This window comes from Asterias amurensis, chromosome 16, assembly GCF_032118995.1.
Source record: "Asterias amurensis chromosome 16, ASM3211899v1".
NCBI classification, from domain to species: domain Eukaryota; kingdom Metazoa; phylum Echinodermata; class Asteroidea; order Forcipulatida; family Asteriidae; genus Asterias; species Asterias amurensis.
In genome coordinates, this window is record NC_092663.1 from 2385888 (window position 1) to 2408457 (window position 22570).

The 22570-nt window shown below is 41.3% G+C and overlaps 2 protein-coding genes across 2 annotated transcripts; one reads left to right on the forward strand and one right to left on the reverse strand.

Moving 5' to 3' along the window:
• The first annotated feature begins 76 nt into the window (after positions 1 to 76).
• Positions 77 to 16211, forward strand: LOC139948802 (histone acetyltransferase KAT2A-like). Its single transcript, XM_071947138.1, has 17 exons — positions 77 to 348; positions 945 to 1080; positions 2476 to 2621; positions 3593 to 3682; positions 4768 to 4949; positions 5585 to 5776; positions 6690 to 6811; positions 7419 to 7619; positions 8654 to 8722; positions 9277 to 9350; positions 9489 to 9682; positions 10665 to 10917; positions 11249 to 11392; positions 12259 to 12373; positions 13737 to 13846; positions 15324 to 15408; positions 16015 to 16211. The coding sequence occupies exons 1-17, from the start codon at positions 148 to 150 to the stop codon at positions 16206 to 16208; spliced, it is 2508 nt and encodes an 835-aa protein (XP_071803239.1). The 5' UTR covers positions 77 to 147; the 3' UTR covers positions 16209 to 16211.
• A 2151-nt stretch (positions 16212 to 18362) lies between these two features.
• Positions 18363 to 21967, reverse strand: LOC139948803 (uncharacterized). The gene is made up of 6 exons (XM_071947139.1): positions 21830 to 21967; positions 21271 to 21365; positions 20578 to 20812; positions 20136 to 20282; positions 19765 to 19859; positions 18363 to 19248 (listed from the first exon to the last, which is right to left on the reverse strand). Exons 1-6 carry the CDS (start codon positions 21899 to 21901, stop codon positions 18372 to 18374), a joined length of 1521 nt encoding a protein of 506 aa, XP_071803240.1. The 5' UTR covers positions 21902 to 21967; the 3' UTR covers positions 18363 to 18371.
• Positions 21968 to 22570: the final 603 nt, after the last annotated feature.

The window sequence follows — 22570 nt, forward strand, 5'->3', positions numbered from 1 at the left end:
CATCGTCCCCATTTCCGACCATTATTTACAATAGTACAGAGCGCTCACCCTCCTACTGCTCGACAATCCTTGGGAACAAGGTTGATGTCAACGCGCAAGTACCTTGTGTCGAATGTGTTTTAGACACCTTTTGTCTGCTGCAGCAAAATGGCGACTGCCCCAGTTCCAGAATCCACTCCTCCGGCTGCGGAGTTGGTGACCCAGCGACGTTCTTCAGCAACTCACATCAATCCAGGTGAAATCAGTCGACCCATGAACCTTCAGAGAATCGCTCAAAGAAAAACCCAAGTCAGAAATTATCCGAAGACGAAGAAACTGGAGAAATTGGGCATCTACTCGTCATGCAAGGTTCGGATTTTTTTTTAATAATAATTATTATACAGTTTTTGTTATTGTTTTCTACAGTGCATTGTTGCATGAATAATCGCCTATTTCCGACATAACATTGTTGGTGGTCTTGAACTCAAGTTCCTCTCGCCTTGGGGTAACTTTAATTTCCGATGGCGCTACCACTTTTTCACTTATTTTGAAAAAAAGAGATATCTCATTGAGGTAAATTCCATATATAAAATATAGGAGCTACCCCTACTATTTATTAATTAATTGTTATTTCATATCAAAAATCAGTGGCGAAAAGTTTCCGTATGGCGCCACCACTTTTTCATTCGATATGAAATAAAATAGTATCTAATTTTACCTCAATGAGATATCACTTTTTGTAAAAATGAGTGAAAAAGTGGTGGCGCCATACGGAAAGTTATCCATCAGTGGTGCCATTATATTTATAACGGAAACTTTTCCAAAATGGTTATTTAAACAAAAAAAATTAAATTTCTTCCACTGTATTTGTATGTAACAATATTAGTGACTACTGCTACATAAATACAGGTGTAAGGGTTTTTTAAAGTCAGAACAACATTGTTTCTTTTGTGAACTTTTTGCAGGCTGATGACTCTTGCAAGTGCAATGGGTGGAAGAATCCCAATCCACCCCCTACGCCTACACAGCCAAGCCGTCTAGACATTGCCACACCTCTTGCCAGTTTGTCCGATCCCTGCAGGAGCTGCAGCCACCAGCTTGGTAGGTGTCTACAGTGGGCTTTCCCAAAACCATAAAAATCCTCCACTGATGTTTGTTATACCTCGCTAACAAACTGTGAAGTTTGATTGGTCGAGAACCAATCATGACGTGCAACAAAAACGCATGTTACATGGCTCAGGGGTCGGGTAACATGAAAAGTGAAGTACACCGGTGTACATCACCTTGATCGTTCCAAACGTTGATTGATTTCCAGCGCTGTGTATGAAACATCCACTGGCTCAGGGGATACAGTGAAGAATTGTTCTTGTTTATAAAATACTCAATCGAAATAATGTTCGAAGATGAAAACAGAACTTCGAGAAGAGGAAAAACTATGTTTAGGTATAACAAAACAATTGTTGCATGCTGTGACTGGGGTCCATGGGTTTTGTACACTGTTGGTGGCAAATGGCACTCTCGGCTTGGCCATGGACCCCGACGTATGTAGCATGCAACAATTGTATATTGGCGTACACATCATGCATGACTCACTCCTTGTTTTGTACTATCAATAAAATGTTTGTGTTTCACCTTTGAACTTGGTCTCAGACCCCCACCCGCCTCCCCCAACATACTCTTTGTATGATTGTATAACTTTGTAAACGTGAAAACTTTGGATGGCTCCTAAAATTACAACAAAAATATATGAAATGAACAATGAACTTGATGTACAATAAACTTGTTAGATGGGAGGTTACGATTATCGTATCTATTTACTTGTACACATTTTGTTTACATCTATTCAGCCGCTCAATGAAATGAACAATTAACTTGATGTACAATGAACTTGTTAGATGGGGGTTACGATTAATGCAACAATTTACTTGTACACATTTTGTTTACATCTCTTCAGCCGCTCAATGAAATGAGTAATGAACTTGATGTACAATGAACTTGTTAGATGGGAGGTTACGATTAATGCAACAATTTACTTGTACACATTTTGTGTACATCTCTTCAGCCGCTCAAAGAAATGAACAATGAACTTGATGTACAATGAACTTGTTAGATGGGAGGTTATGATTAATGCAACAATTTACTTGTACACATTTTGTTTACATCTATTCAGCCGCTCAATGAAATGAACAATGAATTTGATGTACAATGAACTTGTTAGATGGGAGGTTACGATTATCGCATCTATTTACTTGTACACATTTTGTTTACATCTCTTCAGCCGCTCAATGAAATGAACAATGAACTTGATGTACAATGAACTTGTTAGATGGGGGGTTACGATTATCGCATCTATTTACTTGTACACGTTTTGTTTACATCTCTTCAGCCGCTCAATGAAATGAACAATGAACTTGATGTACAATGAACTTGTTAGATGGGGGGTTACACGATTATCGCATCTATTTACTTGTACACATTCTGTTTACATCTCTTCAGCCGCTCATGTTTCCCATCTGGAGAATGTACCGGAGGAGGAGATAAATCGCCTCCTTGGCATAGTTGTAGATGTGGAGAACCTCTTCCTCTGTGTGCATAAAGAAGAGGATGCGGATACCAAACAGGTCTACTTCTACCTCTTCAAGGTGAGTTGTTAACCCTTACATTGTAGGTCAGGGTTTTAAAACTCTCTGGGGACAGGTTTAAATAAGGGAATAAAAGGGTAGCGACGACAGCCGTTTAAAACTGGCAGGGTCCTTGCCGTGTGGGAAGGCAAGGGCCTTTATCACACTGCAACAACCCAAGGTCACTACTCTTTTATTCCCAGTCATAAATGCCTTTTTGGTTAAAAGATGTAATAAAGTAAGAAAGTTAGTAAAACTTATCCGCTTCCGCGGTGCTTGAGCTCTGTATGTACGACGTCCTTGTGTTGCATTGTTATGACTGAGATGCCCAGTTTCCGGATTCGTTCATGCGCGTTGTAGTCTCGGTGCAAGATGTTCTTGTTTTCCTTTCACACACAGCCCGGCCAACTCACCGGTCATTGCTTTGGTGCCCATTCAATGTACCAAAAGAAACTTTCAATTTCTTCATGCGATGCGATGTGATGTGAGGGTGAAATCTATCCTACACCAACTCGGGGCTTGATCGCAACCCTCTCCTTCCCTGTGTCACTGAGAAACACATCCCAGAGAAACCCTTTTAAGGACAAAATGCCTTGGTGCCCATGCTGAATCAAAACAAAGCATAAGGGCCCAATTTCAAAAAAACATGTAAGCACAAAAATTTGCTTAGCATGAAATTTATTCCTTGATAAAAACAGGATTACCAACCAAATCTCATTTTGTTGCATATTGCTTGTTACTGATATTCAGCTGATTGTTTGCTTATCCTGAAAATCACACAGAAATTTGGTTGGTAATCCTGTTTTTATCAAGGAAGAAATTTCATGCTAAGCAAATTTTTGTGCTTACATGTTTTATGAAATTGGGCCCAGGCCATGCCAGGAGATTCTCTTGAAATTCAGACCCTGCTTCTAGGTCATTTCTAGGTTTTATCATTCTAGAGTTTCACTTTCGTTTTTATTCAGTGTTTTACATTGTTTTATTTTGAAAAGCTCCTGAGAAAATGCATCCTACAGATGAGCAAGCCGTCAGTAGAGGGTCCACTTGGAAGTCCACCATTTGAGAAGCCAAGCATAAACAAGGCAAGTCTTTCACTATTTAAAAGGATGTGTGTGTGTCATATTGCTTTAACTATGTTCCATTTAAAACATTGGGTGTGTTTAATTAGCTTCCCTGAGTTGACCCCAGTCTACTCATCAAAGTGGGCCCCTGTCGTGAGCTAATCGAACGACAGCTTCCCCCAACATTCACATCAATGCATCTTGGGACAACAGACCTACATTCATTGTGTGTATTTCATTAAAAAATGTTTTTGCATTTTGTCCTTTTCGCTTTTTTGAGATATATCGCCGAACCTTTTCGCTTTTTTGAGATATATCGCCGAAAATCCAGAGCAATCATGTCCGGGCAGGAAGAATAATCCGTAATTTGAATACCAATCTGTGAAGCGTTACTGCCACAGATAAAGGTTTTGGGCCATAAAAACTGAGTTACCATATTATTTGAAGTGAAATGCCTCTCAAAATGCTTTTTACTATCAAAAGCTGCTGTAGGCTTTTAACCTAAAGCCGTTATTAACTGTGACCGGTTTAATTGAAAGATGTTAAGGTGGAAACAATTCTCTTAGTTCTCTGGCCTCCGGGCTTTATTCATATAATCTGTCGGAGAAAGAACATGAAGATGTCAGGGCCCAATTTCATGGCTCTGCTTACCGTAAGCATAGAATCGGCGCTTACGGAAGCAGGGAATTCTGTGCTTACAGCAAGCGTATTTCACGGGTTAGCGGCGAATTTGGGCTTCTGCGCGTGCGCACTTCACATTACTAGGCATTCTACGCTTATAAGGCTAGCGCAGAAATTCGGTGGTAAGCAGAGCCATGAAATTGGGCTCTGATGTGTTTCTCCCGACATCAAAGAATAGAATGTCCCGAATTGATACATTTGAAAATAAAGCCACTGCTGGGGGCTCTTGGTCCAGGGTTTGATGTGTGAATAAATGAACATATTAAGTCAACAAAGAAGCATAAAAAATACGTTTTACACACGTTTTTCTGCCCGTCATATAACCATTAATGTGAAAGTGATAACACCAAATGTATACCTCCCAAGTCCCTCAGTTTTAAAGAGAAAAAAAAGAACAAACTTCTTTTTGACTCGATTCTTACCAGGGGGTCACAAATTTTGTGGTGTACAAATTTGGGCATTTACCTCAGAAGGACTGGCAGACGATGTACGACCTGGCAAAGATGTTCCTTCATTGTCTCAACCATTGGAAGCTAGAAACACCAACCGTAAGGAAGCAGCGAGCCCAGACAGACGATGTAGCTGCTTACAAGGTCAACTACACAAGGTTGGTGCAGTTTGACCTTTCGACCACAACTTTATGAATCTGCAATTACTTCACTTATTTTATGTATTTCAAATGACAAACCAAAAGGGTAACTGACTGGGTAAAGTATAAAATTATTTGGGGTTGAACAAAGACAATCTTTGTTTCAGACTAGTGCGAAGTTTGAACCATCGACCTTTGGATGAACTTTCACACGCTCTACTGACTGAGCTTTCTAGTCCCATGTTGACCCCCATGTTGGTGCCCATTAACAAGAAGAAAATGCCTTGGTGCCCTTTAAAAAAATCATCAAGCCTGCACCAACGTGTCCTAAAAAATATAGGGCAAGTTAGCGTTCTACATAGCTTTAATGTGTGTATAACTATTTTGTTCACTTCTGGATCTGGATCTAGGTAAATATTCTCATTGATCTAATTAGGCCAAACGAGAAGAGAAGATGATGAAGAAGTTTAAGATTTAGGTGGGAGGAAAACCCCAGAGAATTATTCCTGTAAAAAGCGGACCTAGTTAAGTAGGGACTGAAAACCCAATTCACATAGTGCCCCCGTTGGGATTCGAACCGGGTCCCAGAGGTGGAAGGCGAGGCAAGACACCACTGCACCAACTTGGCTTGGTGTCTTCTGTTCATTTTTCAGGTGGTTGTGCTATTGCCACGTCCCAGCATTCTGCGATAGTCTCCCACGCTATGAGACAACGCACATCTTCGGTCGATCTCTCCTACGCTCAGTCTTCACCGTCATGAGGCGGCAGCTTCTGGACAAGTTCAGAGCGGAGAAGGACAAGATGCCACCTGAGAAACGAACCCTGGTGCTTACTCACTTCCCAAGGTTAGTACGCACTGTTCTTTGGCGTGTCATGGCCTAGCGGATAAGAGCACCAAACTCATGCTCTGGTCAGCAAAGTGTGGGTTCGATTCCTGGTCATTAACGTTGTATTATCGCGACTTCATCCCCGTTGTACTAAACAAGCCCTAAGGTCCAGTGATGTCAACTTGCTTGCCGTTGCACCTTCCAGGTTGAAAGCTTACGGGGATCAAAGTTTCTCGCCTGTGGAAGGGCTTGCCTCTCACCCTTAGATCACAACCTGACATTTCTTCATTCAAATGCAATCTCAAAACTTACCTCTTCAGTCAAGCCTACCATTTACTTTTCCCTAGGTCATACTTATAGCGCAGTGATTAGTTTTTTCTAGACACCAGCGCTTTATTAGATTTATTATTATTCTTATTATTATTACACTTCCCAAGGTTAGTACTTACTGTGAAGCCTAGATGACTAGTGTCTAAGTCACATCTATTGATTGCTAAGTCGAGTCGGGACTACTGTTTTTCAACTACTTGGTTAATCGTGCCACTACTGCTACAAAAGTAGTTACGACTAGCTGTTTGGTCAACCAATTTTGTGACGCTCACGACTATTCAAGACAACATAATTTATTACTAAAAAACACAATCAGACATCAGTGACAAAATCATGTAATCCTTTCAGCATGAATGTTACACCGTGACTATTTGAGGTGCGACTAGTTGAGTAGTAAACTTCATTAGTCACCCAGGCCAGATTTGACCACCGAACTCAAGCTCTGGTGTTTCTGATCAGAAGAGTGTGGGTTCAAGTCCCCATTGTGACACTTGTGTCCTTAATTAAGACACTTAACCAATATTGCTTCATCCTTCAGATGGGATGTAAAGCTGTACATCTGGTGTGTCCATGCAGCTGAATTCTTATAAATTTGTTCCAGGTTTCTTTCAATGCTGGAAGAGGAAGTCTATGGACCTAGTTCACCAATCTGGGACCCTGACTTCTCACCTATGCCTGGTAGTACTTGTGTGCCTCTTCCAGACCCACCTACACCGGACAATGGTATGGCCTTTGGCTGCCATAGACCTTAACGCAAATACTCGTTACGCACGCGTTAGGCGTGGAATGAGGTGCATGCTGGTCTAGCTAAGACCAGCATGCACCTCATTCAACAGTTGGCTCTTGCACATTTGGGTATTTGTGAAAGGTCTATTGTAAATATGGTTTTTCCTATTTTGGTTTTTGCTTTCTTTTTCGGCTGATTTCTGCATTTTATAAATACTGTTTATTATTTGTTTGAATGATCTTCCAATCAAGGGAACTCGGCAAACTCCCACAAGAGATATAAACACCAAGCTGGCACCAGCCAATCTCTCTCATAAACATTGGTTTAACGTCTATGATTATGAATTACACTAATTAAGAAAATTGTGATTCATTAACTAGACCACAATATTTATTCTGGTCATTGTGAAATCAGCAGTTAGCTGGGGGATTTTAACCCACAACCTTGTGATTGCAAGTCCTGCAGTCTATTATTGTTTTATTATTGTTTCACATGCAGCTTTTGTAAGGTTACTTCTGCAAACCACGTACAATCTTCAGCCTTTGGTATGAGAATATGAATTCTGTTCAATTTGCTTTATGTCCCTTATAATTAACTCCACAGTGAGCCCTTTGGCAACCTCAGTCCCAACGGCAGCGAGCACGGTACCAACCATGGGTCGCATCACCATCTCAGCCACCGCGGCTTCAGCGGCGACGTTGGCCGATAACAGTACCTCCTTTAACCTCAGCCCTGGGTTGGTCAACAGCAAGAAGGCAGTCAAAGTGGGCGACTCTGAGGAAGAGGAACCTGTAGTCGAAAAAGGTATTACTAGTATTAAAATACCTCCTAAAATTTGGATCCTAGTTTCAAACTTTGTTGTCGACAATAACATGTTGCAAGTGGGCTAGTAAACAAAAAACTGCAACCCAAAGTTTGACCCCCAAAATAGTAAAGTACACAGTCTCCGATGTTCTCCTCGTGCTACAAAAAAAAAAAGTTGGTTCACATTTGTCCCTATTTCTGGGATACGAATGCCGGCAGGTCTGTAGCATGTTGAACAGTGGCTCTCATAATGGGCAAAGCTCCATTAAAGAATTTTTAAGTTGTACACATTCTCTTCAGAGAGCAAGTGTGTTTACCTTAAGTTATTTGGGTCATTTAACTTAGCAGTTGGTTTGCCTATAGCTGTCAGCAGTTCTACTGGTAATTAAGTCCACTTTTTGAAAAGGAATTACATAGAGATTACAAGTGTGAGTTGCCAGACAAAAATGATGTTTCATTTGAGCCTGTTTCTTTAATGGAGTATCTGTAATGCTGGCCATTCTGCATCATAAACTGGTTTTGTGTCTACAGCAGAAATTTGTTTAAGGAGCACAGCTTTTTCCTTCTGTAGTTGCGTTCGATGAGCTTTCCTGGGTCGACCTCGGTCTGCCCCAAGTACGTTCGAATAGCTTTGACATCATTCCAGAGGCTCACCCTGGTCAGCCCCCAAAGCCCTGCTTGTGGAACAGGTCACTTGGGGCTGACCACAAGAGGGTGAATATCGTTCACCTGGATGAGAACGGCCGGGTTGACCCGGGAAGCTAATCAAACTCACCCTATAATTGAACTTTACACAGGACACCAATGCAATTACTGGGGGTGCCGCGGGTTATTTCGGGGCTTGCTACTGTTGAATCAAGTTGGTATTTGCCTACAGCAGGCTTTGGACTTCGCTCTTGAAGGGGCAGAACAGTTTCTCTCTTGAAGGGGCACCTCTATGAGGAATATGTAAAAGAACCTTGCAGAGGGCACCAAGGCAATTGCTACAGTATGCCTCCTTGAATCAAATTGAATTTTTTCTTATTTTAATAAAGTGGCTGAGAAGAGGAAGAGTGATGACTCGGAGACGATCGAAGATGCCAAGAGACAACGACTCTTAGAAGGTAAAACATGAAACTTGTAATCACAATCCTAATCTGAATCTGAATTATATAGTCGCCAAAGCGTCCTAATGGAAATATCACATCAACTTATTTTATAGAAGACAAAGAAGAAATTTCAGTTTTAGATGTGGGAGGAAAACCCATGAAGTTAAAACCCAAATTCACAAGCAAGACTCTGGTCTGGGTATCGAACTGGGGTCCATAGAGGTGAACTGCCTGGTCGTTTAAAGGTTTGGTTATACTTTGGAAATGACCCTAAACAAAATTGTTTAGTTTTTATTCGAAAGCCTACTTTTTATAAATATCTTAATGGTAGTATAAAGCATCCTGCACAGTTATTTTGTTTGAAGTGTACTCGTTGAAATTAAAATCAATAGAAATATGTCGAAAAATCCTCAAAGATTGAAAAAATGTAAATAGTAAATGTTATGATTTTCAGATAGGTTCTGCTTAGTACCTTAAAACCCAAGGTCTCAAGTTGAAAGATGTGCCCATTACTGCAATCAAGAAATATCTTCATGTAGATTCAGGTTTTTGGTTACTTTTCTTCTCAGACGATATTCCAATGAAAGTTGTGAGTGAGGTGTTATCGACGATCACGGATCCTGCTGCGATGGTTGGCCCCGAGGTAAGCCATTGCAGAAGTGCTCAATGTAAAGAATTTATGTACACTAAAGTAAAAATAATAATAAGAATATTTGTATGGGTATCCATTACACAAGATGTTCAATTGAGGTCCATTGTTCTACTCAATATCAACTCACAGAGTAGTCTGTTTTCTGCACATGCTGCCCGTGATGAGGCGGCCCGCAATGAAGAACGCCGCGGCGTTATCGAGTTCCACGTCATCGGGAATTCCATCACGCGAAATCCATCTCGCCAGACGCTGATTTGGCTGATCGGACTTCAGAACGTCTTCTCCCATCAACTACCAAGGATGCCTAAGGAATACATCACAAGGTAGGGTAGCTTTTGATATCCTGGTTGCATAAAATTTGAGACTTGAAACCAGGGTCCGATTTCAAAGCGCTGCTTAGCGGCTGATTTTGTGCTTACTGTTCAATTTCTATTTCATAGTGCTGCGAACAGTAAGCACACTAAAAGGCATGCTACCCTTCCAGTGCTTACTGCACGAAAATATATGACGTCAAAATGCAAGCCAACGTAAACGCGCAATATGGCCGCCAATTTTGTCTGCTAACCTGTGAAATACGCTTGCACCGTAGCAAACTTTTCTGCTACAGTAAGCACGAAAATTTGCTTACCGTGAAGCAGCGCTATGAAATTGGGCCCATGCTTGTAGCTAGACCAATTTGGTGGCGGGCAAGAAATCAAGTCCACCAAGGGTGAAGGATCAACAAAATGATTTATGTTTAATTATGGGGCCATTATTGCTGAAGTGCAAGCTCCAGGTAGGCATGATGCCACGCTTCCAAACTGTTCATGTTATGGGGGCCATGCAATATACTAAGTTGACGGGCCTTTCGACTGTGTTCTTTCTCTGCATATTTGATACTCCTTATCTTTAGCTGTGTCTCAGATCAATGCACAGTGGACATTATTTTGAAATCTTTGCTAGGCAGCACAATGTCTTTTGCTAGAGTGCTGGGTAAAAATTGCCAGTTCTGGGCAGGCCCACCCAGCACAGCCCACCGTGGCTACAACACTGCTTGTTAACCTTTCGTCCACTTCCATGAAGTCTCTATCTGCTGGGAAAGTTAGAGTGCGTTTTGGCGACCCCAACCAGAAACATTGGTCATCGGTTGAGCGTTTCCCGGTAACATAAAATTTGAGACTTGTAACCAGGGCCAGATTTCATAGCGCTGCTTTAGCGGCCGATTTTGTGTTACTGCTCATTTTCTATTCTTCTAACCGTAAGCACACAAGAGGGATGTAACCTTTTGACAAAGCATCTACTTATCTTATTCTTGACTGTCTTTAGGTTGGTGTTTGACACCAAGCACAAAACCCTCGCCCTCGTCAAGGACGGACGGGTCATCGGTGGGATCTGCTTCCGTATGTTCCCGACCCAGGGCTTCACCGAGATCGTCTTCTGTGCTGTGACCTCTAACGAGCAGGTCAAAGGTTACGGTACCCACTTGATGAACCATCTGAAGGACTACCACATCAAACATGGAGTCTTACACTTTTTGACCTTCGCTGATGAGTATGCTATCGGCTACTTCAAGAAACAGGTAGGTTTGATGACTGGGTCCAATTTTATAGAGTTGCTTACCTCAGAATTCTGGGTTTGAGATCATCATGCTTTGCTTACTCTGCAAGCGTTGAATTTATGCGTTCGTCATGTAAGAGTGCCTAGTAATAAGTAGTACACATGTGCAAGAAAGCAAAAGCAAACAAATTAATTTCCAAAAAAAAAAGCCATTTTGAAGAGAAAAAAAAGAAAGAAAAAACCTCATCCTTCCTTTTTCAACAAGACATAATTTTTTTATTATTTGGCCTTATGCAATCTTTAGCTGCAGAAATATTCTTTAAACTGTCTCTCCCAATTGATATTTCTCGCAGGGTTTTTCAAAGGAAATAAAGCTGTCTAAATCTGCGTATGTCGGCTACATCAAGGACTATGAGGGCGCTACACTGATGGGCTGTCAGCTCAATCCTCGCATCCCGCATACAGAGTTCTCCCAGATCATCCGACGGCAGAAAGAGGTGCGTTTTATTTGAAGTTGTCGTGGCATTTCAAGGCCTGGCCGTTTGAGCCTTCGTTCAGCATCTGACACTACTCGCCTCATGAAGTCTAACTCGGTCAAGCTCTGTTCCTCTTTGGTTTGTTTGTTTGTTTAATAATAATAATAATAAAAGACCGTTAATATATAGCGCTTTTCACACCAAGGGTATCTCAAAGCGCTTCCAACATTATTACCCCCGGTCACTGGGCCTTAAATCATTCCTTAACCATCTCAACTCCCTAGGGAGTATACAGCCTGTGCGACAATTATATGTGCTAATCCGTTAAACCAATCACAAGAACCATCTCTACCCTCACAGAAATCCCATTTACCCCTGGGTGGAGAGAAGCAATTAAATTTAAGTGTCCTGCTCGGGGATACAAGTGTCATGACCGGGATTCGAACCAACACTCTGCTGAACAGAAGCATCAGAGTTTGAGTTCGGTGCTCTTATCCACTCCGCAATGACACCCTGTTTAGATGATCTTCCCAAAAGAGGATTTGGTCAACCTCCCACAAGGAATGTTAACACCAAGCTGCCCATCTCTCCCATACAAACAATATAGGAAGGAACTATACATAAATAGCAAACTTGCGGGTACAATCTTGTATTAATCTCTTAAACAGGGGAGTGTTGGCTCTGAGAAGAGCCGGTGTAGTCTCAGGGTTTCGAACAGCACTCTGACATCTGCAGGAGAAACTCCCACATGAGAGATTTACAAATGGTTGTACCTGCAAGTTTACTATTTAATTTTAGTTTCTTCCTATTTATCCACACCATGAAAAGCTTCAAACAATAACACTCACTCTAGTCATTGATTTGTTTTTTTAACCGTTTGTGTGTAGATTGTCAAGAAGCTAATTGCGAGGAAACAGGAAGAGGTTCGGAAAGTCTTCCCCGGGCTGACCTGCTTCAAGGAAGGGGTGCGACAGATACCCCTGGAGAGTATTCCTGGACTGGGTGAGAGTCTTTTCATTGTACTATTATCATTCCTGATATATGTACAATGTCTGCTTGGAGACAGGCCTGATACTTCATGAAGGCAACAAAGGCAATTGCCTCTGTGTCCCCTGGTCATTGCCTTGGTGCCCTTGAAATGCTCCAGTAGAAATTTACAATTTCCTCATAGGGTGCCCTTTACCAAGGAGATAATGCCTTGGTGCCCTTGCCCTGTCAAAAACGAAGCATACAGGCCTGGATGAAGGCTTGCTGGCTGCTCAGCAGCCGAAAAATGATGATTATGATGATGATGATGATGATGACTAGTACACCCACAAGACCATATCAGTCAATTTCACCAAACTCTTCCTAACTTGTGATTAATCTTAGGACTAAGGACGAGTTAAGTTCCTTATTTGAAGACGTCAGGATGCATTGAACCCCTACTGAGTTAAGACGGGTTACTCGTCCCAACTTGAGATAGGATTAATCCTAGTGTTTCGTGAAATCGGTTGCAGGACTTGTAGCGCGGGATCTTTACTGGACCTGGGTTTTATTTACATGAATCAAATTGAGAACACAGTTTTTTTCATCTAAACACTTTTATTCGGGTGATACTCAATAATTAAAGGTATTGTGAGACTCAAGCTCAACATTTTATCATCATTCTCTTAAGAAAAAGATGTTGAGAAAAAAGAAACAAAAGACCACCGGACTTGTCCTTAGCCTATTTGCTCGACACTAAAATTACTGGGCTGGTGGTCCAGTGTAAAACTTGAGCCCAAAATGGCAGACTGGCTGCATGTGATGTCGGTGCAAGAGTGTAGAGTGTTGCGGCGGAGTGGTGAAGAGCATCAAATTTAAGTTCTGGTGCTAAGTCCCCAGAGTGTGGGTACAAATCCTGGTCGTTACACTTGTGTCCTTGAGCAAGATACTTTACTATAAATTGCTTCTCTTCAACCAGGGGTAATTGGGTTCATGGGACTTGAGGGTAGAAGTTGTATTGTGAATGGAGCAATAGAAACTGTTGCCCAGGTTGTATTGACCCCTAGCACGTGCCTCACATGCGGCGACTGATGCCACGCTCACCATGTCAAAAGGCTTCTGTGTAAACGCTGTATCACCTAAAAATGCGCACTTCACTGAGTAACACTCGTTGACATTGACCACCAAAATGGCGCATCCAAGATTATTCTGATGATGACGTCAGGTGAAATAGGTCAATACTCCCAAGGGAGCCAAGAAACATTAATAATGGATTTTATTGTCCCTATGACAGGGCACTAATGTAAAGCTTATTGATACGGTTATTGTGAAATGCGCATTATTATTATTAGTTATCTACTTGTTCTAGAGGAATATAGTTTTGTTCTTCTATTCTCAGTTGAGGCAGGATGGAGACCGCCAAAAGAGAAACCTCCGCCAACGAAGCTCTGTAATATGAGTGAGGAACAAGTCTACCAACTCTTCAAGACTGTCCTGACTGCAACCAAGGTAAAATGATAATGCAGATTCAATTCAATTCACAAGTATTTCTATAGACCCATTGCATATGACGTCACACTCTCAAAAAGGAGGCAGATCATTGGACAATAGTTGTTCTCTGTGCGTAAAAACGTGCGCGCGACCTCAGTGACCTGTAGCATTAAGCAAGGGGGAGCTATTGATTTCTTACACAGTAACGAGTGTGCTCTGAACAATGCGTGTAACTTTGGGTGTCAACTCTCTTTTGTGCATGTTTGTATACGATTTTGACACCCAAAATGACACCCAGGATAGGCATATGTGTGTACGCTAGGTGTATTACAAAGGGTCCATACTGTCAAAAAAAAACAGCATTGCAGAATTGATAACAGAACTAGGCCTGGGCGAATTATTCGAATATCCGGTTAATGGCGAATAGGTTTTCCTATCCGTAACCGCGAATGCCTTTTTTTTCTTAACCGGATATCCGCATAGGGCGCGAATAGCTATTTATAAACCGGATAGTTCTGTAATTACAACCAAGTAACCGGATATTCTTTAATATCCAAATATCCTTGGACGTTGGGCGACAACTGATATGAATGTTTTGTCTGAATCCTAATGAAACTTCTATTAAGACAGCATAAAACAGCATAAATTAAGTATTTAACTATGCTTACCTCCGTGAAGAGTTAAAACAATGACATTTCCGACGTATTTTGTTCAAAGATTACAAAAGTTTTCCTTCACGTAGAGTCAATCACGATCAAAAGAAAAAGCAAATCGCCATCTTTAAATTAGATCCGGTCATTTTTATGAATGAACCGAGTGACACTGTCTAAAACTAATATTAATCCGCCCATAAGATCTCATTCACAAACGAACAGCTCCCTCTAGCGGCGAAAAAACTATTCAAATATCCGGTTAATTTCGGATAGTTGGCCAGTGGTATCCGAATAACAAAATTTCACTATTCGCCCAGCACTAAACAGAACAGAGTAGTTTTAGGTTTTATACAGTCAAAGCAAAGGAACAGTTTGGAGGCAGATTTGATAAGCTAAAACATGTAGTAATGAGCCTGTGGACAGACAGAGAAAAGAAGACCTATCTATGAAATCGAAGGAGATCTGAACTTTTCAAACATGCTTGGGTATGGAGGATGAACATGGACAAAACTTTATAACAAATGTCCTTGGCGCCTAGTGCTCAAGGAATGTAGTTTTGGGTGCGTTCGATTAGCTTTCCTGGGTCGACCCCGGTCTGCTCACGGTACATTGGAATAGCTTTGACATCATTCCAGGGGCTCACCTGGGTCAGTCCCAAGTGCCCTGCTTGTGGAACGGGTCACTTGGGGCTGACGTCACCATGAGAGGGCGAGTGTGATCGAATGAGCACCGTGGGGTCGACCCAGAGAAGCTAATCAAACACACACAATGAATGGTTAGTCAGAATGCTCTGGTCCCCCGTATCCACACCACATGATTCCTTTGGTTTCTTTTCATATTAGAATCACACAAGTGCCTGGCCATTCCTGAAGCCTGTAGAAGCCTTGGAAGCACCTGACTATTACGACCACATCAAGTACCCCATGGGTGAGTTGTCTTCTCTATGGCCATGTTCAACACAAAATTATTAAAAATTTGGTTTAACAAAGGAAAGTTTACTAAAGTAGGACTTGAACCTGTGACCTCCAAATTAACATGCTGGTCCTCTACCAACTGAGCTGTCGAGCCCTATGTTTGGCGCCCCCTATTTTTCCGGGGTGTACTTTGCCTTTAAATATTGTTTGGAAAACTCTTACGACTTTTTGTCGCTATTGGCTTTCCCTGCCAGGGTTCTTGTCTTTTGTTTTGTCTGTAGTGTTTTGTGTTCCACCCCCACTGGAGGTGTTTCCTACACAATCCTTATATCTGCCCGCGGCCAGGCTAGGTTTGTCAGTAATTTGCTTGTGTTTTTGGATATTTTTTGCTGTTCTCTTTTTATAACCATTGTAATATTGCTTTTTCTTGTAAATCTTTGATGTGTAACTTTTTAATACATATTTGTGTTTTTTCATGTTTGCTGGCAAATAAAATAAAATGAAATGAAATCTGTGTGTTTTTTAAATGCAAAAAAAAATTAATGGCCTGACATTTCAACCCTAGCAGAGTCTTTTTTTAAGGCTGAATTTTTTTTTTTTTTTAACTGACGCGTTATAGATTTGAAGACGATGACTGAGCGACTGAAGAACAAGTACTACTGCTCCAAGAAGTTGTTCATTGCAGATATGCAACGGATCTTCAGTAACTGTCGAGCCTATAACGCAGCCGATACAGAGTATGTTAAAGGTGCCAATACGCTGGAGAGGTTCTTCTTCAATAAGATTAGAGAGTTTGGGATTATTGATAAGTAATATGAATTATGAATGTGATTTATCCTGATTGCTATTAAGTATGATAGCGCCCTGTTGGCGCGTACCTCGCATACTCTCAAAAAGCGCCATTCTAACGACAAAAGGAGGCAAATCATTGAACGATGGCTTTTCCATGGCAGCAAAATGTGGGTGACCTACATGTAAGCGTACCTGGTAGCGATATGCAAGGGGGTCTACTGATTTCTATAGAAGCCGTCACAAAACGCTGAATGCATCTCTTAACAATGCGCGTTTACCATTTCCATCATTTTGATCATCAAATAATTTGTGCACGATTTTCACTCCCAAAATTATGGTGTTCAAGGGGTCTATAGACCTCATGCACATGATGTCGTTTGAGTAAAGTCGCCTCGCCTAGAGGTCACATGGAGGTTTGTTCACAGGCCAATCATGTGTACTGCGTGTTCAAATGTGAATGCTTCCATTATTTCATTATCATTTTACCTCTAGGATTGCGGCATTATGACGTTAATGCATCACTCACTAAAGTCCTAATAAAAATAATAATAACCCGTTTTTTTATAGCGCTTTTCACACCCAGAGGGCGGCCCAAAGTGCTTCGCATTATTAACCCTGATCACTGGGCCTCATTTCACTTCTTAAACCATCTCAGCTCCCTGGTGGAGAGTATACAGCCTTGTGCAACATTAATATGCGCTACTCGGCTAAATCGATCACAAGAACCATCTCTGCCCTCACAGGTACCCATTTACCCCTGGGTGGAGAGAAGCAATTATAGTTAAGTATCTTGCTCAGGGACACAAGTGTCACGGCCAGGATTCAAACCCACACTCTGCTGAACAGAAGCACCAGAGCTTGAGTTCGACGCTCTTATCCACTCGGCCACGACACTCCTAGGGTTTCTTGTTAAAAGTTCCATCAAGAGTAAAATCACTAGTAACTACATTGCAAATGATTTTAAGCACATTGGCCATACATTTAATTGCTATTGAGAAAACAGACTTTAGTTCAGCTACTGTACATGTACATCAAGTGTATTATTATCCCAAAGTCCTATGGAAGGAAAAACCAAAAAAAACAAACCTACTCTGGTTTTATTCTTGCACTGATGTGCGTAACAGTACATTATTAAAAACACATGTTTAAGAATCTGTACATATTAAAACCAAAAACTAACTTATGCTCAACTTATGATTAAATCACCGTTTTCTTTGCTACTATTTTGTACAAATGTTTGTTTTTATCTGAGGTATGTACGCTTTATGTATAATATCATGTCATTCAAAACTCAAATAAACTTAATTGCCTTTTGTTTTTATAATAGAAATTGTGCTTGGATCATTTTGTTGTAATCTTGAGGACTGCAGGGACCAATTTCATGGCTGTTTACTGTAAGCAAAGAATCTGCGCTTACAAAAGCAGGGATTTCAGAACCTAGTCACGCGTATTCCACAGGTTCTTAGCAGAAAATATCTACTTGTGCATTCATTCTAGTACCTTTATTAATATCATAACTCTACCACCCTCAGACATGATTTTATTGTTTTTCTTTAAAAGTGTCTGAAAAATTTATATTAAAGAGATTTTCATTTCATGACCATTGAAATTTGTTGGGCAGAGGTCAGGTCATTCAGTCGTTTGCAGCCTGTATGAGCGTTTCGATACAAGCCATTAATTGCCAGTTATAGACTATAAAGGGTCAAGTGGAAGGTACAGAAAATTGTGGCAAGGCCAAATCCCAACTATCTTTAAAGGCAGTGGACACTATTGGTAACTACTCCAAATAATTATTAACGCAGAAGTGTTTTTCCACGAATTTGATTTCAAGACCTCAAAATTAAATTTTGAGGTCTCGAAATCAAGCATCTGAAAGCACACAAATTCGCTTGACAAGGTTTGTTTTTCTTTCTCATAGTTATCTCACAACTTCAACGACCAATTGAGCTCAAATTTTCACAGGTTTGATATTTTATGCATATGTTGAGATACATGTACATGTACACCAAGTGAGAAGACTGGGCTTTGACAATTACCAATAGTGTCCAATGTCTTTAAACGACATGGGGTTTCTCAACACACCCCTCTTTACTACGAGGTTAAAATCCCTAATTAACAGCAACCTCCTTATCACTCGAACTTTAACCAACAAAATGTACAAGTACAATCCATCACCTCTCCCTTCTATCGTCTGTCTCTATATTCCTTCACACGTTGCCTTCCTCTATCCCCATCTCCCCGATCATCTCGACTGCTTCTCTCTGCTTTGATCCTTGGTTCGTCTCTGGTATCATGACGTCTACGTTGTGATGAGCTCTGGCTACTGTATTCCTCATCACGTCTACCCCCATGAGAATCCTCCCTACGATGATTACGATCTTGATGGACCCTTCTTCTATCATCATCACTCGAGTCTCCTCTGTGCTTCTTGGTATTTCTGCCCCTGCTTGGTTTCTCAGTCCCAGAATCGCTGTCGGAATCTGATGAGCTGCTACCGTGTCGTCTACTTGATTTCTTTTGACTACGCTCTCTAACGGATTTCTCTCTTGAAGTATCACCTTTAGAGCTGTTCTGCGGCTCCTTCTTGACTCGCATTTGACCATGGCGCATCCCTGCATCTTCATCGTCCCTTCTCTGCTGATGGCTTCCTCTCCTGTAGCCATTATCATCATCCCGGTCGGGACCTCTCAGTTCTTGTTTTACGGCCTGCCTGTGATCGCTGTGCTTCTTCTGACTGGAATGGCTCCTTCGCTCATCCTCCTTCTTAACGGATCTCTTCTGGTTATCTCGTCTTCTCTTCTCGCTGCCTTGTCTGCTTTCATAACGCTCAGGGGTGCTGCTACGTCGTCTTGGTCTCGACTGCTTCCGACGTCTTCCATCTGAGCTCTCATCACTTGACGAGTCTTCACTGCTGGAATCAGCTCTCTTGTGCTTCTTGGATTTCTGTTTTTTCTTTCTGGGCTCTTCGTCTGACGAACTGTCGCTTCGTCGTCGCAGTTTCTTGCTTTTCTTCTTCTTGTGTACAGATCCAGAGTGTTTATTCTCTAAGCGGTTCAGTTTTCTTTAGAAAAGTAAGAGGAAATAATAAGGGATTAGATTAGTCAATGGGTGACAACATCGGTGACAAGATTTCACAGTGATCTAAGTAAGGAGCTGTAAGTTTACTATTTACTATTAAGAAGTCTTGTAATGTAGGGAATGCCAGATTCAGAATAAGCCCTGTTGTCACTAGAAACATGTCCACGTACCAATGCAACGACTGACTGTCGACAGATTATTATTAATAATGGATCGTTTATTATTATTATTTGTGGACAGAATGGTGCAATGGTCTCAAAAGGAACATTTTTTTATTCAAGTTTTGGAACAGCCTTGGATCAATGTTTGTCGACTGGCATAGCGTTAGCTACATGGGTGTCTGGGTATCTTTTGGACACCCTGTTTTATCTTTCATTTACATATAAATGTAATGTAAGTGAACAATTTGGTCACTCAGTTTTCAAGTTCCCAGTAAATTTGGACACCCTTTTACCAAATCTAGGCTGAAAGCTTGTGGATTTGGGATGTGGGGACTTACTTGAGGAGTTTCTTCTTCTGTTTCTTGGTGAGGGAGTTCAAGAAGGCCTCCTCTGGGGGTGGGCCGTCATCAGAATCCTCCTCTGCAACAAGATGCTGGTGAAAATATAAAGCAAGGGTTATAGAGTAAGCAAGTTAAAAAAAAGCACTGTTGGTTTTTAGAAGAACAAAGTTTGTTACCAGTCACAGGGCCCGATACTTTACGGAGGCAATCACCTCCATGCCCCTGGTCATTGCCTCGGTGCCCTTGGTAATTTTCTTCATGCCCCTGGTCATTGCATTGGAGCCCCTGGTCATTGCCTCCTTGCCCCTGGTCATTGTTTCCATGCCCCCTCGTCTCTACAAATGTTTCACTACAAATGAACATTTTACCTTATTGTATGTTTCGTCTTGTATGCTGCGACCAAGGACGTTCTGTTTGAAAGCGTAGCCATCACGCCGCATCTCTGCGACAAGTTGGTCCTGATGGACAGTCTCGGCTTTCGTTTCTTCATCCCTGGATGCTTCATACCTTGGACACTGAATGAACATAGAGTGAGAAACAGTTATGTTGTGTGGTTGTAGATTAATTGTTCGAACCCCAATGACCCCTTCACCACTTCACGTTGGATGACTTTTAAAAATAAATTCCTGGCAGCCGGACGTCTGATGTTGATATCCGCCCTGACGTCTCTATGTGTAGCATGCATAGGCATCCACCTGCTATGATATGATTTGTTTTACCAGTACAAAGAGGGAAAACATTTTCTGGAAAAAATGCCTTGTAAACCCCCTTTCTGGGGGTTATTGTGTAATATACAATAGCGCAGCATACCTCTTTGTCTGTGTTGATGTGCCCCATCTCGTGACACTTAACACAACGGACCTTCCTGACAGTGGCCCCGTTGTCTTGGCTTAATCCAGGGAGTATGGAAGCAGGCTCAGCTTCCATGGGTGTATCTCTCTTCCATTCCAGCTTTCCTTGGTCGCTAGGCTCTGTCTGGTAGGCCTTGGGTGCCTCGTAGATGAAGGTTAGGCCATTCTTAACTCTCTCATCTCCCATCAACTGCCTTTAGAATGAATTATAACAACCAACGAGAACATTAAAGACACTGGACACTGTTGGTAATTACTCAAAATAAATTGTTAGCATAAAAACTTAATGGTTATTCACCGTCACACCGAATTCGTTCTCACTACATTCTGAAAAATGTATTCTTGGTGCAAGATGATAGTAATAGTATGATGCCCGGCAAGGAGGGAGCAAGCGAGCGGGGGATCGCGATCAAGAGAACAATTGATAAACATTTTGCACCAAGACTACATTTTTCAGAACGTAGTGAGAACGAGCTCGCAGCTCGGTGTGATGTGGGTATTACGAGCAATAGAGAGCTCTGTTGCTATTATGTAATAAAACATTGTGTTTTTGACACAGAAGTTATTTCTCACTCAAATAATAACAGACTTTAGACCTGACCAATCCTTTTATTAGGCATCTGAAAGCACACAAAGTTGTTTACCTACGTACCTGTTGTTGTAGTGATCTTGGTCACGTTCATATTCAGCTCGAAGCTCATCCTGTTTCTGCGTCTCTTCAGCGACCCGCTGCTCAGCTAGCCAAACCTGTACATTTATAAATAATTAAACAATATATCCGTCACTCGCTCGGTGATACTCAAAAGTCAATCAGGATAATTTTCTGTACGTCGCCACCAATTTATCCGCGGTAATTAGTTGTTGGCGAGTTCGTAAAATTTTTCCTTCCGTATGGCGCCACCACTTTTTCACTCATTTTTACAGAAAGGGATATCTCATTGGGATCACCTCTCATTGAGGTAAATTAGATACTATATTATTTCATATCGAATGAAAAAGTGGTGGCGCCATACGGAAACTTTTCCGTGACGGTAATGTATTTAACTCGTAGTACTGTAGTTGTAATTAAATAAAAGAAAGATTTTATCATGTTTATTGCAACGCTGATACGTGATTCTGATAGTGATTGATCATGCTGTCGTTGTTCCTACACAAGCAAAATAAGGTGAAACAGTACTCAAGAAATTCATACCATTAATATGATCACTTACCCTTTTTATATTAGCAAACGAAGAGGGATGGAAGAACTTTTTACACATGAAATTGGCGAAAGATTTCCCCATTTTTGTGATGTGTTATGAGCAAAATTTAGAAGAGATTCCTTTTTTACATCGACTTATACAGCGCCCTCTTTCGCTAATAATCAGCCTTTTTTATTGCGCCCTCTACTGTTCTAAGCTGGATAGTCGACCGTGTCTAGTCTTTCGCTCGGGCCGAGCGAAGTCTAGTCTTCGCTCGTACGTCCCACAACGGCCTCCCAACGACGAAAACGGAGCACCAGCACTCAAAATGCTGTCGACAGATTTGAGAGCCAAAGGGATACAGTTTAAGAATTTTGCATTGAATTCGAAAACGGAATAATTGGAAGCTGCCCCTGATTTGTACATGTGACTTCGTTTTGAATTATTATGCAAAATGAGGGTGCCGCTCTGTCTATTTGCAGAAACCGGGTTGTTAAGAAATTGATACCATGGGCGCTGTCACATAGATATTCAAGAGATAATAGAAGAACACGCTGTATAAATAACACTAACAATAAAAATGTAATTGTTTAGTGATACTATAACTAATAATACTTTTAATTAGAGAACTATTCTACATACACCCGCCAAAAATGTTTTTTTTGGGGGGGTGCCATTATACTCAAAATAACTTCAGAAAACGGATTAATAGAATAATGAAAGTACGTAGGCCTATACCCAATATTGGATACGCAGGGGTGTTTACTAATG